Genomic DNA, 14,685 nt, shown 5'->3' with positions numbered 1-14,685 from the left:
CCTCTCTTCTGGGTGAAACGCATCGCTCAACGTTTTCTCAAACGTCCAGCGGACGTTCCCGTTCGGGCCGACGCGGTCGAGCGGATGTTTTCCAAACTAAAGTATTAACGCTGAGCCAAAGTGAACTCCATTGATTCTGCACGTTGAGGTCAGTTTGCAGGCGTCAGGCAGCACGGCAGCAGACGTGAAGCATGTTTCATGAAGCCGTTGCTGCTCCAGAGAGAGAACTGCAGCGTCCGACAGCAGCTGAAGGTTACGAATGAGAACATGCATCTCATCTCTCACACGTTTTGTAGCTCTCTGCTAGAGGGAAACATCTGAAGGTTACACACACTGCTGTTAGAATAACACACAGCTGTTAGAATAACACACGCGAGCCGCTAACTGGACTGACAGTGGTGGAGTTGCATTCTGGGTAATGTAAGGAAGAAAATGCATGGAATAAAAAAGACCTCCCGCTCGTCTTGTGGATGTCGAACGTTATCTCAGGTCCTGGTTCTGCAGAGACTTCATGTTTTCTTGGTTTGACTCAACGTGTTTGCACCAATCAGGAAAGAGGCCTTCATGCCGGAGCGCGGCGCGCGGCCCGGGGTGAAGAAGGTCATGGTGATCGTGACCGACGGAGAGTCACATGACTTCTATAATCTGGACAAGGTCATCGGAGAGTGTGACGAGGACGACATCGAGAGGTTTGGCATCGCTGTGGGTACAAACTACCGTCATGTCTGAGTTCTGTGTTCACTGTTCACAACAATTCCTCATTCATGGATTATCCATAAACTATAGAAACCATTGTGACATGAAGCCATTTTACTCTGCGCCTTATGGAAATATTATTTCAGCATTCAGTCAAATAACAAGACAGATTAAAAATGCGTCGTTCGATCATCGAACTAGAATCAAGCGAAGTGTCCGTCCGTCCTCAGACACTTTGAGCCTCGGCGTCATCCGGCTGCTGTGCTTCTCTTCCAGGTTTTAGGAGACTACAATCGCCAGAACAAAAGCGCAGAAGAAGTGCAGAAGTTCATCCGGGAGATCGCGTCCGTGTCCAGCGAGCCGCTGCACGACCACTTCTTCAACGTGTCGGACGAGGTGGCGCTGCTGAGCATCGTGGACGCTTTGGGAAGCAAGATCTTTGCTTTGGAAGGTCAACGTTTAATATTTTAAAAGAAGGAGTATGGAGCGCGGCTTCATGTAAACACAACGCTGAATGAGGTTTAGATTCTAAACATCTACTGCTGGTGATGTTTCACTCCGCCAGAAACAACGTTCCTCTAAATGTCACTCTATTTATTTCCTCAACAATAACTGTCCATCCATCGAGCATCAGGGCCGTGAGCAGGAGAAACAGACAACGTTGTTTTATCTGCTGTTTACTTTATAAATAAAGGTTCAATTGAACTTTTCCGTCCTCAGCTACAACCGGCAACTTCACCTCCTCCTTCGAGATGGAGATGTCTCAAGCCGGGTTCAGCGCACATTCTTCCAAAGTGAGTCTGCATCCAATTATTTATATCTGATGAATATACAAATACCATATAAGTAAAGTCACTAACGGCGTCACTGGACCAGACGCCGGACGGCCGCATCCTATCTTTAGATCGCGGAAGAGTTCAGTTTATTTGAGCAGCTTTCGGGGAGGCGAGCGCGTGGGCCTGGATGACCTGTCCAGACACGAGCGTTACCTGCAGAGCGTCTGCAGCCCTCGAACAGTGCAGGTTCTCAGCCGCTCTGTCCTCCCTGCAGACTCAGGCCGACGGCATGTGAAGGGTAGAAGATGGAGAGCAGGAGGATGCTCAGCAGCATGTTCTCTGCTCTGAGGGCAACACGCCGCCCTGCAGCTTGTTCACGAGTCAGCTCGTCTGAGCAGAAACAGCTTCCAAAACAAAGATCAATTCAAATCATTGATCGACCGATATATTTTTGTTTTCTGCTCGGTGTTATATTCTTCTATGTTTGATTTTATTTAGGTTTTTTAATGGTGTATATATTTTCAAGGGGTTACATTATTGATTGAATTTGATTTTTTTTTAAATAGTGAAAATGCTGATAGATCATATTCTCTTATTGTAATGATATAACAGAAAGGCAGAAACATTTCACGAGCTGGAACCACTGAAAGTTTTAACTATTCATACATTTTCAAACTGCAGTGGATGAGTGAAGTGTGTTTCTGCGCTGGCTGTACTGTGTCGGGGTGGAAAGCTGCTCCAGCGCGTTTTAAATAAAGTTTTACTTGGTTTTTGGTTCCTACATCCAGAGCCTTCATCTCGTTAGCCGACAACTTCAGTGACTCATATTGTGTTTGCAAATCTCATGTTGGACCACGTTGGCTCTCGCAGGACGGCCTGCTACTGGGAGCAGTGGGAGCGTTCGACTGGAACGGGACGGTGGTCATGCACACTGCCGGAGGAACCGTCGTTCCAGGGAAGACCGACTTCTACGACCCGCAGGCTGAGGCCGGGTACGAGGGGCTCGCCGGGTACCTGGGTGAGTTCAAGCTGCAAAGGGCCTGAGACATGTTTTATCTGTCAGCTGGACTCAAAGAAGGAGCTGAGCAATGTACAGGAACACGTCCAAGAACGCAGAGATGAATCCATCTTTCCAGAGACGAGCTGAAGTTTCACTACGACGGAATATACGTAGCTTCTGTATGGAAGCCCATCACAAAGAAAACACACAAACATGATGACAACAAAATAAAGTCATAGTTGTGACCAAGAAAAAAAGTATGACCCAAAAAAAAGTATGTAAAAATAAAATAAGAGTCATACTTATGACAAGAAAAAGTCAAAATTATGAGTTACAAAGTGCACGTACGATGCCGCTTTAAGAAACACAGCAGCATTAAAAGCAACGCAGCTACCTGTTGAGCTAACACGTCAACAGGTAGCTAGCGTAGTTAGCACGACGAGCAGCGCATGAGCACTGACGAGCTCATCATTTAGACTTTTTATCATCACTTCAACCTTTTGTTTTGTGGTCATAATTAATTTCTTTTGGTCACACATATGACTTTGTGTCTGAAACGGGCTTCCATACTTCTGTTGCATGAAGGAGTGAAACATGTCATTTGTCTAACTGACAGCAAACGCTGTCCATCTCTCCGTCACATGAATAATGAACGCATGCTCTTCCCTCCCGCTGCCTTTTATGGCCCGCAGAGCCGCCGCAGCGTCTGAATATCCAGTTATTTAATCAACATGTCATCAGAAGGAGCAGACGAGCTCGCACACTGTAAACGCAGCTGTTGGCACCGCTCGCACCAGATGGTCTGACTGCAGACTGTGTGTGTGTGTGTGTGTGTGTGTGTGTGTGTGTGTGTGTGTGTTCCTGCCAGTTTCCAGTGGTGTATTTTATAGTTTCGTCCTCACAGTGAGCCGTAAGCATCGGGCTGAAGAAGCGTTTAAAAATCCCCTGAGAGAGCCGTAGTTGTTTTTCTGCTGGTGTTGAGTGCAGAAGATGCATGTTGATGTAAAGAATGCACCCGACTGAGCGCAGTGTGAACCCGTGTGTCTGCAGGCTATGACGTCCAGTCGGCCTCCACCCCCGACGGGGTGCTGTACATCACAGGTGCGCCGCGCTACAACCACACGGGCCGGGTGGTCGTCTACCGGCTGGACGGCCAGAACAACGTCGTCGTCTCTCAGATACTGAAAGGACAACAAGTGAGTCTCCTGTGCAGCCGCAGGAGTGTAGCATTAGCAGAGAAGACATCTTTCTTCCATCCGTCTTTAAACAAGACGAGGCTGTATTAATCCTGAAGGAAAACACAACATGTTGCAGCAGAGAGAGGAAGAGCTCCAGTGGCCCTGAGCTGCAGAACACGCAGACGTCTGGTTCCTGGATCATCTTGTGTTTTCTGTAATGCTGTCGTGTCCGCTGCTGTTTTCTTTCTCAGATCGGTTCCTACTTCGGCAGCGTCCTGCAGACGCTCGACGTGGATGGAGACTCCTACACGGACCTCCTGCTGGTCGGCTCTCCCATGTTCATGGGCACGGAGAGAGACGAGCAGGGGCAGGTCCACGTCTACAAACTCACCCAGGTACGCAAGGAAGTGGACGTGTTGTGCGTCTGTGTGCGTCTTTGATTGAAAGAGCTTGACTCAGATTGTTTTTTTATTTCCAGGACGGCCAGTTTGAGCACGAGTTCACTTTGCAGCCCGTCAATCAGTCCTGTTGCACCGCCCACTCGGCCAGCTGCACCAATAAGAACGAACCGTGCGGCGCCCGCTTCGGGACGGCCATTGCTGCCGTCTCAGACCTCAACCTGGACGGGTTTAACGACGTGGCCATCGGCGCACCTCTTGAGAACGACCACCGAGGGGCCGTGTACATCTATCACGGAGATAAGACGTCGCTGAAGGAGACGTTTGTCCAGGTGAGAACAGTGTGCGACCTCGCAGCCCAGCTGATTGCCCGTGCATGTGTCCATCGTGTCTCTGGGTTGTGCTACCTTTAGCCTCGCCCCCTCCTGCCACATGTTCACGTGAGCGTTGTGTTTATTTGGAGAGCTTTTGGGGCTTTAGGGGCTTTACACCAGAGGGGGCGAGCGCAGCGTTAGCACGACCCTCAGAGCCACAATAACTTTTGGGAAAGCTGCCAGGTTGAAACCTCCTTTAATGTGTTTCTGTGTTTTTCCCCTGCAGCATATCCCAGCAGGCGGGGACGGTGAAAAGGTGAAATTCTTTGGTCAATCCATACATGGAGTCATGGATCTCAACGGGGACGGGATCACTGATGTGACCATAGGAGGTCTGGGCGGGGCGTCACTGTTCTGGTGAGTCATGGCCCATCCTCACACATCAACATGCACGCCTACAACTGCACATTCCACCTGGATCACTTCCAGCAGCAGCATCCGTATCCCAGAGAGCCTCCATGTTGGTTTGCGTTGTCTTGTGAGGGTTTAGACAGCTGTGTGTCCCGCTGGGCTCGTGGGCTCCAGATCCACAACTTCCTAATGATCTCTGCTGCAACCCTGATGGACCAACCCGCAGGGTTTTAAAACATCAGCCCACACCATGAGTTCACTTCCCAGGAAGAGCTTCTCCCACAGTTTCTCCTGGCAGAGGCTCAGCTGAGCTGTGTGAAAACCCCATCTCCCAAGAGGCTTAGAGTTTAAATAGGATTTGGCAGCAGACTGTTCTTCCTGGACTGTTGGCTTTCAGAAAGCTCAGAGTCCAGGCCAAGTCTTACTCAAGATGCATCCGTGTCTTGTTCTGAGATGGCTGCACACGGTTCAGCCTGCACACGGTTCAGCCTGCACACGGTTCAGCCTGCACACGGTTCAGCCTGCACACGGTTCAGCCTGCACACGGTTCAGCCTGCACAAAGATCAGCCTGCACACGGTTCAGCCTGCACAAAGATCAGCCTGCACACGGTTCAGCCTGCACAAAGATCAGCCTGCACACGCTTCAGCCTGCACACGCTTCAGCCTGCACACGGTTCAGCCTGCACACGCTTCAGCCTGCACACGGTTCAGCCGGCACACGCGTCAGCCTGCACACGCTTCAGCCTGCACACGCTTCAGCCTGCACACGCTTCAGCCTGCACACGCTTCAGCCTGCACACGCTTCAGCCTGCACACGGTTCAGCAGACATGTTTTCTGTAACTGGTCTCTTCCACCAGGTCCAGAGACGTTGCAGAGCTCCGTGCCAACATGACGTTCGACCCCGTTAAAATCAACCTGCAGCAGTCTCAGTATCAGTGTGAGCACGGTGGACGCACATCCGTGTGTGTGACAACTGACGTCTGTTTTGTCTACCATGTAAAATCTGCCAACCAGGGCGTGAACCCTGCTGCCGGTGAGCCGCACAGCATCCTGTTCATCCGTCTCCAGGCCTCCTCCGTGTCCAAGCGGTTGTGTTTCACGACATGTTTTCTTTTTGCCTCCAGCAGACATCCAGTTCAGTCTGACTCTGGATGCTCTGCGAGCGAAGGCCAGAGCTTCCTTTACGGCCTCGGACGATAAAAGTGATCGCAGGATCTCCAGGAGCCTCGCCATCAAAGACCAGGAGAAAAAATGTGTGCAAGAGACCTTCATGATGTCGGCAAGTACTCTGATCTTTATGATGTTCACGTGGGGCTAGTTATGGTTTCTTACCTGAACGGAGTCCACCCCGAACTGTGCATTTAACCCTGTAAGCACAAGATGGACTCATCAGATGAAGTGGTTGAGGACAGGCGTTCATGAAGGTTTATTCTAGGCCTGTTGGAGATCTGCATTGTGTTTGGAGCCAGAAAGGAGACGGCACAAAGCTGTGAGCGTCTTCAGAGACCTCGGTTGTAACACGAAACAGACTCGTGCTGATCAAAGCGTGCCGAGGACGAGCCCTCTGCTCCGAGTGATGAATCATCTGTCTGCCGACAGACCAGCCGAGAAGACAAAGGAAAGACTGAATGAGAAAATGTGACAAAGTGACCTTGCAGGTCAGGGCAGATTCCTGCAAACACACCACAGACTGTTCATCTCATGGAACCCTTCGCTGCGTTACAGCTGGGGCTGCAAAGGGGCGGACATTTTCTGATAAATTTCCGGAAAGTTTCCACGGGAATTTTGAAAAAAAGAAATGTGCCTAAGTTTACAACAGGGAAGTTAAATGTAGTCGAGAACAAGACTCTGCAGGCCGAGCTCAGCTGGACCTGAATCAGCTGGTTGAGACATCGTCTGCAGAAACATGAACATAAAACGTTCTGTTGTTTTTGACGTCTTTGTCATCAGCGTCATCAGTCTGAACGTTTCAGCCCTTTGTGAGAGCGCCGAGTTGCCTGGAGGCCGAGAGCGGTACTGCAGCCAGAGATTTAAATTACAGCTGCAACATACTGAAAAATAACTGAACTAGTTCATTTGTTGAAACTGAACTTAGTTCAACATTTTGAATTATGAACTGAACTAGTTCATGTAGAAAGTGAACTTTCCCAACGCTGTTTGTCATTAGCATATTGATTACTTGATTACTTGCATATTGATTACTTGGTAAACTGAAGCCATGTTCATTTAATGCCAAGTTTATTTGTATTCAGTAGACTTTTTACAGCAGTGAGAGTCGGACGTATTTATGTCCACACAAAAGTACAACATCACATCCATTATTCACGGCTTTCTGAAGGTCAAAAAAGTCATTTTTAAAAGTTGTATTATAAATGTTTGCATGCATGTCTTCTTATGACAAGATAGACACAGTTAAATTACCCCAACATTTCCAGTTATTTCCAGTATATTCCCGTGGAAAGTTTCCAACTTTGAATATTCCCGGAATTTTGCAACCATAGTTACAGCTCCCACTGGAGCCATGTGACATGAGACATGAGACATGAGACATGGGACATGTGACATGAGACATGAGACATGAGACATGAGACATGTGACATGAGACATGAGACATGTGACATGTGACATGAGACATGAGACATGTGACATGTGACATGAGACATGAGACATGTGACATGTGACATGTGACATGTGACATGAGACATGAGACATGAGACATGTGACATGTGACATGTGACATGAGACATGTGACATGTGACATGTGACATGTGACATGAGACATGTGACATGTGACATGAGACATGAGACATGAGACATGTGACATGTGACATGTGACATGAGACATGTGACATGTGACATGTGACATGAGACATGAGACATGTGACATGTGACATGTGACATGAGACATGAGACATGAGACATGTGACATGTGACATGAGACATGGGACATGGGACATGAGACATGTGACATGTGACATGAGACATGTGACATGTGACATGAGACATGAGACATGTGACATGAGACATGTGACATGAGACATGAGACATGTCACATGTCACATGTCACATGTCACATGTGACATGAGACATGTGACATGAGACATGAGACATGAGACATGTCACATGTCACATGTGACATGTGACATGTGACGCCGAGTAGAACCGTTCTCATTCCAGCATTCATTCATTTCTCTGACTAGCCGCCTGCAGGCGAGCGAGAGAGGAACTAATCAGTGAAGCAGCTGTTTCTGCTGCGTGAGCTGAGCATGAATAGCACCTCTGTCCCAGAGAGCAGAAGCGTCCCACATCCAAGTCCTGCAGGGTCAGAAGGTTTGAAATATGAAAGATGCCATGAACAATTTAATGGATTGCCATGGATCTGACCTTTCCTCTAGCGCCACCAGGAGGCTGACAGTGGTGGTTTTGGGTGAAACAGCTGTTGGATGGGTTTTGTTTTTGTATCCCTCAGGATGAATGTCATAACTTTTCATCACCGCTGTCTGAAATACAGAAACAACGACTCAGTGTCTGACGTCAGGACGACTGAAGACGAGCGCGAGAGTCTCTGGGGACGCGAGTGCTGAATGAAGGTCTAATCAGCCCAAACCTCTTCTTCACTCCCTCCTCCTCCTCCTCTTCCTCCTCTTCCTCCTCCTTCCCTTCCAGGCCCGGCTGGACTTCCGAGACCCTCTCATGGTGTCTCTGCAGTTTGGACTTGCTGATGAAGACGAAGGCCCCGTCCTGGATGAAAACCTTCCCAAGTCCATCAACAAGACGGTGAGCCAGTGTTTCTCTTCTCAGAGTCTCTCAGCACTTTGAGTCTTAACGGCCAAATACCACTGAGCAGAGCGCTGAGGTCACAGGGAGGCTTCACACAACATCTTCCATCTGTCTGCCTTCATAATCTGAGCCTGAGAAGCCGAGGATCTCTTCTCCAAACCTGCTGCTGTGTCAGCACATGACAGCTGAGGGCCGTCCCTCAGTGCTTCCTGGAGGCCGCTCGGTGTTTCCCACACTAACTCATGCACGGTCGTTCTAACACGATGTGTCCGGATGAAGAGGGACCACACCAGAACCTCCACGTGAAACAAAGACAATGAAGCCAGCGCCACACAGCATTACATTACATTACATTACATTACATTATATTACATGTCATTAGATTACATTACGTTACATTACATCACATGTCATTATATTACATGTCATTGCATGACATTACATTACATTACATTATATTACATGTCATTAGATTACATTATATTACATTACATTACATTATATTACATGTCATTAGATTACATGTCATTATATTACATGTCATTGCATGACATTACATTACATTATATTACATTACATTATATTACATGTCATTACATTACATTACGTTACATTATATTACATGTCACTACATCACATGTCATTATATTACATGTCATTGCATGACATTACATTACATTACATTATATTACATGTCATTACATTACATTATATTACATTACGTTACATTACATTACATGTCATTGCATGACATTACATTACATTATATTACATGTCATTACATTACATTACGTGTCATTAGATTATATTAGATTACATGTCACTACATTACATGTCATTACATTACGTTACATTACATTATATTACATTACGTTACATTACATGTCATTACCTTACATGACATTACATTACATTACATTACATTACATTATATTATATTACGTTACATTACATTACATTATATTATATTACGTTACATTACATTACATTACATTACGTTACATTACATGTCATTACCTTACATGACATTACATTACATTACATTACATTACATTATATTATATTACGTTACATTACATTACATTACGTTACATTACATTATATTAGATTACATTATATTCCATTACATGTCACTACATCACATGTCTTTTAGCTGACGCTTTTATCCAAAGCGACTCACAATAAGTGCATTCAACCGTAAGTAGGAAGTAGGAACAACAAGAATCAAGACAGCTGGGTCAGACCTCGGGTCCTGTTCCACGTACCTGGTTTACTGTAGACCTGCAGGACTTCAGGACGAGATGATGAAGATCTGGATTCCACGAAGCCACTTTAGATCAGTCACCATAGCAACACATTGAAATGCCCTCACCTGGTCTGGAGCAGGTTTAGTGAAGTTCACTGATGTTCACGCACCGGACAACACACAGCTCCACTGATGCAGTGATAGTACTTTATAGTACTTTACAGTACTTTATAGTGGTTTATAGTAGTTATAATAATTATTAATACATATATGTACACAATACACACTGTACACAATAGATACTGTACACAATACACACTGTACACAATACACACTGTACACAATACACACTGTACACAATACATACTGTACACAATACACACTGTACACAATACACACTGTACACAATACATACTGTACACAATACACACTGTACACAATACATACTGTACACAATACATACAGTACATACTGTACACAGTACATACAGTACAGTACTCAGTACATCCAGTACACAGTACATACAGTACATACTGTACACAGTACACAGTACATACAGTACAGTACTCAGTACATCCAGTACACAATACATACAGTACATACTGTACACAGTACACAGTACATACAGTACAGTACTCAGTACATCCAGTACACAATACATACAGTACATACTGTACACAGTACACAGTACATACAGTACAGTACTCAGTACATCCAGTACACAGTACATACAGTACACAGTACATACAGTACAGTACTCAGTACATACAGTACACAGTACAGTACTCAGTACACAGGTCACAGGGTTGTGTAAAACACAGCTGGCTTGTTAGTGAACATGTTTGTGTCCGTGATGAGAGAACATGGTGGAAGCTGCTGCGTGCTGCTCATAACCTTTATTTAACGCTTTAGAGACACATGGATGTGTTGAGACACTCAGACTCATATGACCGTCATGAGTACAGGATGCATATCATTACTGTAGAACACCATGAAGGTGGACTCATGATAACAAGACTTATCCTGCTTCAACTGATTGACTTTATGATTATGAATAATACATACTGAGACATACAAGTGTTCAAACTCCTAGTTATATGTAATCTACACACATAGGTTACATGAATATACTCATAGTTCATGATACATACGTGCATACAGTACATATATCCTCATAAGTATATATTACCTCGTATACTACCAGCAGGCACATTTAAATATCATCTCATTGATTTGGTGATGAGGGACTTAAACTTAGCAGAAACATTTTATTTAGTTTGACACGTTTGTCTGAGATGTTGCTTCAGTGACTCGTGTTACGCTGCGTTCACAACAGGAAGTGTTGTGAATATTCACTCTGCTTGAACGTGAAGCATTAGGTTTTGTCATGATTATGGACTTCATCACATGTGGTCATGATCATCTTCTGCTCGTCAGCAGAGAAAAGAGTCTTTCTCTGAGGATCCACCTGCAGGAACGACGTATCCTGTCGTCATCGTCTCGTTAGGCTCCGCTGGATCAAGAACGTCTGATGTCTTTGATCCAGCTTCATACGTGTTGAACCTCGTAGAGGAACCGGACCGAGCTGCTGCCGCTCTGGAAGGAAGAGGAAACTCAGAAAGAGGAAGCCCTTCTTGTGACATCGGGCTGGTCGTGATATCGCTCGTCCTCTTTCGTGGCGAGCGGACGCTGTTGATCGTAACAGCGAGAGAAGTCTGACCTTGACCCTGCGGGGTGAAAGGAAATGAAGGTCGTCAGAGTCAGCAGTGCAAACAAATACAGGAGAAGAGCTGCTGCTGAATTACTGCTGCTGCAGGAGTTCAGGAACCTCTCGCAATGAAAAAGACTGTGTGTGTGTGTGTGTCTGCGTGTGTGTCTGCGTGTGTGTCTGCGTGTGTGTCTGCGTGTGTGTGTGTGTATGTGTGTAACTATATTAAAGTCAATGTTTTATTCATGCGTATGAATTTAATGGACAAAATCATAGTAGCACCTCTCAGTGTGACGCAAACAGTTGAATAACATCACAGTTTATAACTTTAGTTATAAACTTTCCTTTTTTATGACAGGATTCTTTTATTGGTTTGAACTCCAAGTATCACCCAATAAAGTAGGTTTATAAGACATAAACAATAAAGTAGGTTTATAAGACATAAACAATAAAGTAGGTTTATAAGACATAAACATATGAATCATTTGACTATTGCTTGATTTTACTATATCTTTTTTTTTTACCACCATTAAATAAATGTTAAATGCTTTAAACCAGAAATGTTTCGGTGGATAAGAAACAATTATTTTTATACGGTAAGCTTGAATCTGGAATAACACAAAACAAAATCTGGCCACATACCAACATATTATCCATAAATACTGATATTGAAGCTAATTCAGAGAAGTTTCCACTCAACAAGTCTGAAAACACACTTTCAGTGTAAAACTCAGCACATAAATCATTCTATCACATAAAATGATGAGAAAATGCATTTTTGAGCGGAAGAGATCTTCTTGATCTTCTTGTGTCTTGTAGATTCCTCTGGTTGAATGTGGAAGCGATGAGAAGTGCATCGCTGACCTCTCTCTGCGAGCGCAGCCGAGCGTGAAGACGTGAGTAGCATGAAGGATCTGACTTCAGGCACATCACACCCTCCTGTATGACCTTTGTGAGCTCAGCTGTGCAGCTGCTGGCTCCTGGAGCTCAGTCTGAGCGACTCTTCAGCGCGTGACTGCCCCCTAGTGGGCAGACGTCTGCATCACAACGAGCGCTGACCGTTTTTATGAACTTCTCCAGAATGATGATCAGAGACAACAAAGACAAGATCGACGTGAACATCGAGGTTAGAAACAGCAAAGACAACGCGTACAACACCAAGGTCATCCTCAGCTTCACGGCCAACATCAACTACGTCAAAGTCGAGGTGAGGTTGTGTTCATCCGCTCAGTGTACGCAGGGGAAATGTGTGCGATGACGCGTTGTGTTGTTTTGTGTCGTCAGCCGGAGAAGGCGTGCACTCTGAACAACACAAAGGTGGAGTGTGCGGTGGGATACCCCTTCCTGGGCAGCAACGTGGAGGTTAGTGTGCGTTCACCATGCTGACGCTGCCACGCGTCACGTGTTCGTCACCATCCCGCTCTGTGCTGTGATCCACAGGATCGATTCAAAGTCAGGTTCCAGGTGAATCCCCGACACGTCCAGGAGGTCATTCAGATCAACGTGACGGCTACGAGGTGAGGGACTTACTCCCGGTGTGTCTTAAAAACAGAGTGTGTTGGTGGAAATGAAGCGTTTATGTTCTCCGTGTGTTTCCTGGCTCAGTGACAGTGAAGAGCTGGCGTCCACGCTGCAGGACAACGCCGTGCACATCTCCATCCCCGTGAAGTACGAAGCTGGACTGATCTTCTCAGTGTGAGTAGCATCACCGCACGCCGCTCGCACGCCGCTCGCACGCCGCTCGCACGCCGCTCGCACGCCGCTCGCACGCCGCTCGCACGCCGCTCGCACGCCGCTCGCACGCCGCTCGCACGCCGCTCGCACGCCGCTCGCACGCCGCTCGCACGCCGCTCGCACGCCGCTCGCACGCCGCTCGCACGCCGCTCGCACGCCGCTCGCACGCCGCGTTGTCAAAGTGTACAAACCAGTTTCTAAACATGTCCTTCAGGCGGCCGGGGGATGAACACATCGTGGTGAAGGAGGGCGAGCAGTATCCTGCTGTGATCAATGACACCCGGGCGATCGGAGAGGAGGTCCACATCAGCTACACGGTGACGCAGATCATGGGTTCACGCACACGGCTGCATGCGGATGTTTGCTTGGGATTAATCCTGATAAACTAGATTATGAGTGAACTTCATCTCACTTCCCTTCAGGTGGAGAAGTCAGGTGACGTAGCGTCTCCACCGCTGGTGCTCACCGTGATGTTTCCTCACCTGTCGCCTCGGCAGAACAACTTACTGTACCTGACACACGTCAGCTCCAGCCCCAAGGTACACACACACACACACACACACGCACACACACACACACACACACACACACACACACCAGTGTATCTGAACAGATGGACCAATAGCTGCCTCTCCCTTCTCTTCAGGTGCAATGTGACGCAGCCGGTTGGATCAACCCTCAAAACATCAACCCGAAGGTCATCAGGCCAAACCCCAAGACCGAGACGCTCAGCGTCTTCCTGCTGGTGAGCGACCCGCCGCTGTGTGGGATTATCTTCCAGACTCATCTGACCTGTGAAGCCAGATTACCTGTAAACCAGGAAGTTCTGTTTCATAAAGGACGTTCAAGTAAACCTGAACTAATCCGTCCACGTGGAAAATGAATTAATCTGCCAGATTGAAACCTCGACTGCTCTAACCCTAACCCTCAGAGTTGTCTTCATGACTCGGTGAATACTGGTTCAGATGGTTTAAGTGGTTTGAATGGTTGTAATGGTTGTAATGGTTTGAATGGTTGTAATGGTTGTAATGGTTGTAATGGTTTAAGTGGTTGTAATGGTTGTAATGGTTTAAGTGGTTGTAATGGTTGTAATGGTTGTAATGGTTTAAGTGGTTGTAATGGTTGTAATGGTTTAAGTGGTTGTAATGGTTGTAATGGTTGTAATGGTTTAGGTGGTTGTAATGGTTGTAATGGTTGTAATGGTTTAGGTGGTTGTAATGGTTTAAATGGTTGTAATGGTTGTAATGGTTTAGGTGGTTGTAATGGTTTAGGTGGTTGTAATGGTTGTAATGGTTGTAATGGTTTAGGTGGTTGTAATGGTTGTAATGGTTGTAATGGTTGTAATGGTTTAGGTGGTTGTAATGGTTTAAATGGTTTAAGTGGTTGTAATGGTTGTAATGGTTCGGCCCACTCGTGAATGGTACTTTTAGTTTTCCTGTCTC

The 14,685-nt window shown here is 46.3% G+C and overlaps 1 protein-coding gene across 5 annotated transcripts in view; it reads left to right on the top strand.

Moving 5' to 3' along the window:
- The window catches only part of itga1 (integrin, alpha 1), a 39,549-nt gene that overhangs the window by 22,202 nt on the left and 2,662 nt on the right, over positions 1–14,685 (top strand). For 4 of the 5 annotated variants that reach the window (XM_068574008.1, XM_068574011.1, XM_068574012.1 and 1 more), the window contains 19 exons: positions 552–702; positions 973–1,147; positions 1,417–1,490; positions 2,343–2,490; positions 3,523–3,668; positions 3,902–4,045; positions 4,129–4,380; positions 4,649–4,779; positions 5,633–5,808; positions 5,900–6,054; positions 8,442–8,552; positions 12,329–12,405; positions 12,590–12,716; positions 12,794–12,871; positions 12,950–13,026; positions 13,115–13,204; positions 13,458–13,560; positions 13,666–13,782; positions 13,890–13,988. In XM_068574008.1, coding sequence (XP_068430109.1) covers positions 552–702; positions 973–1,147; positions 1,417–1,490; positions 2,343–2,490; positions 3,523–3,668; positions 3,902–4,045; positions 4,129–4,380; positions 4,649–4,779; positions 5,633–5,808; positions 5,900–6,054; positions 8,442–8,552; positions 12,329–12,405; positions 12,590–12,716; positions 12,794–12,871; positions 12,950–13,026; positions 13,115–13,204; positions 13,458–13,560; positions 13,666–13,782; positions 13,890–13,988 — 2,431 coding nt within the window. The remainder of the gene's footprint in view (positions 1–551; positions 703–972; positions 1,148–1,416; positions 1,491–2,342; positions 2,491–3,522; positions 3,669–3,901; positions 4,046–4,128; positions 4,381–4,648; positions 4,780–5,632; positions 5,809–5,899; positions 6,055–8,441; positions 8,553–12,328; positions 12,406–12,589; positions 12,717–12,793; positions 12,872–12,949; positions 13,027–13,114; positions 13,205–13,457; positions 13,561–13,665; positions 13,783–13,889; positions 13,989–14,685) is intronic. The other variant, XM_068574009.1, reaches the window with a different exon arrangement.

This window comes from Clinocottus analis, unplaced genomic scaffold (assembly GCF_023055335.1).
Source record: "Clinocottus analis isolate CAN_PGR_092001 unplaced genomic scaffold, fCliAna1.0.p SCAF_13, whole genome shotgun sequence".
In the NCBI taxonomy this organism is placed as follows: Eukaryota; Metazoa; Chordata; class Actinopteri; order Perciformes; family Cottidae; genus Clinocottus; species Clinocottus analis.
This window is presented reverse-complemented; position numbering and strand designations above follow the sequence as displayed.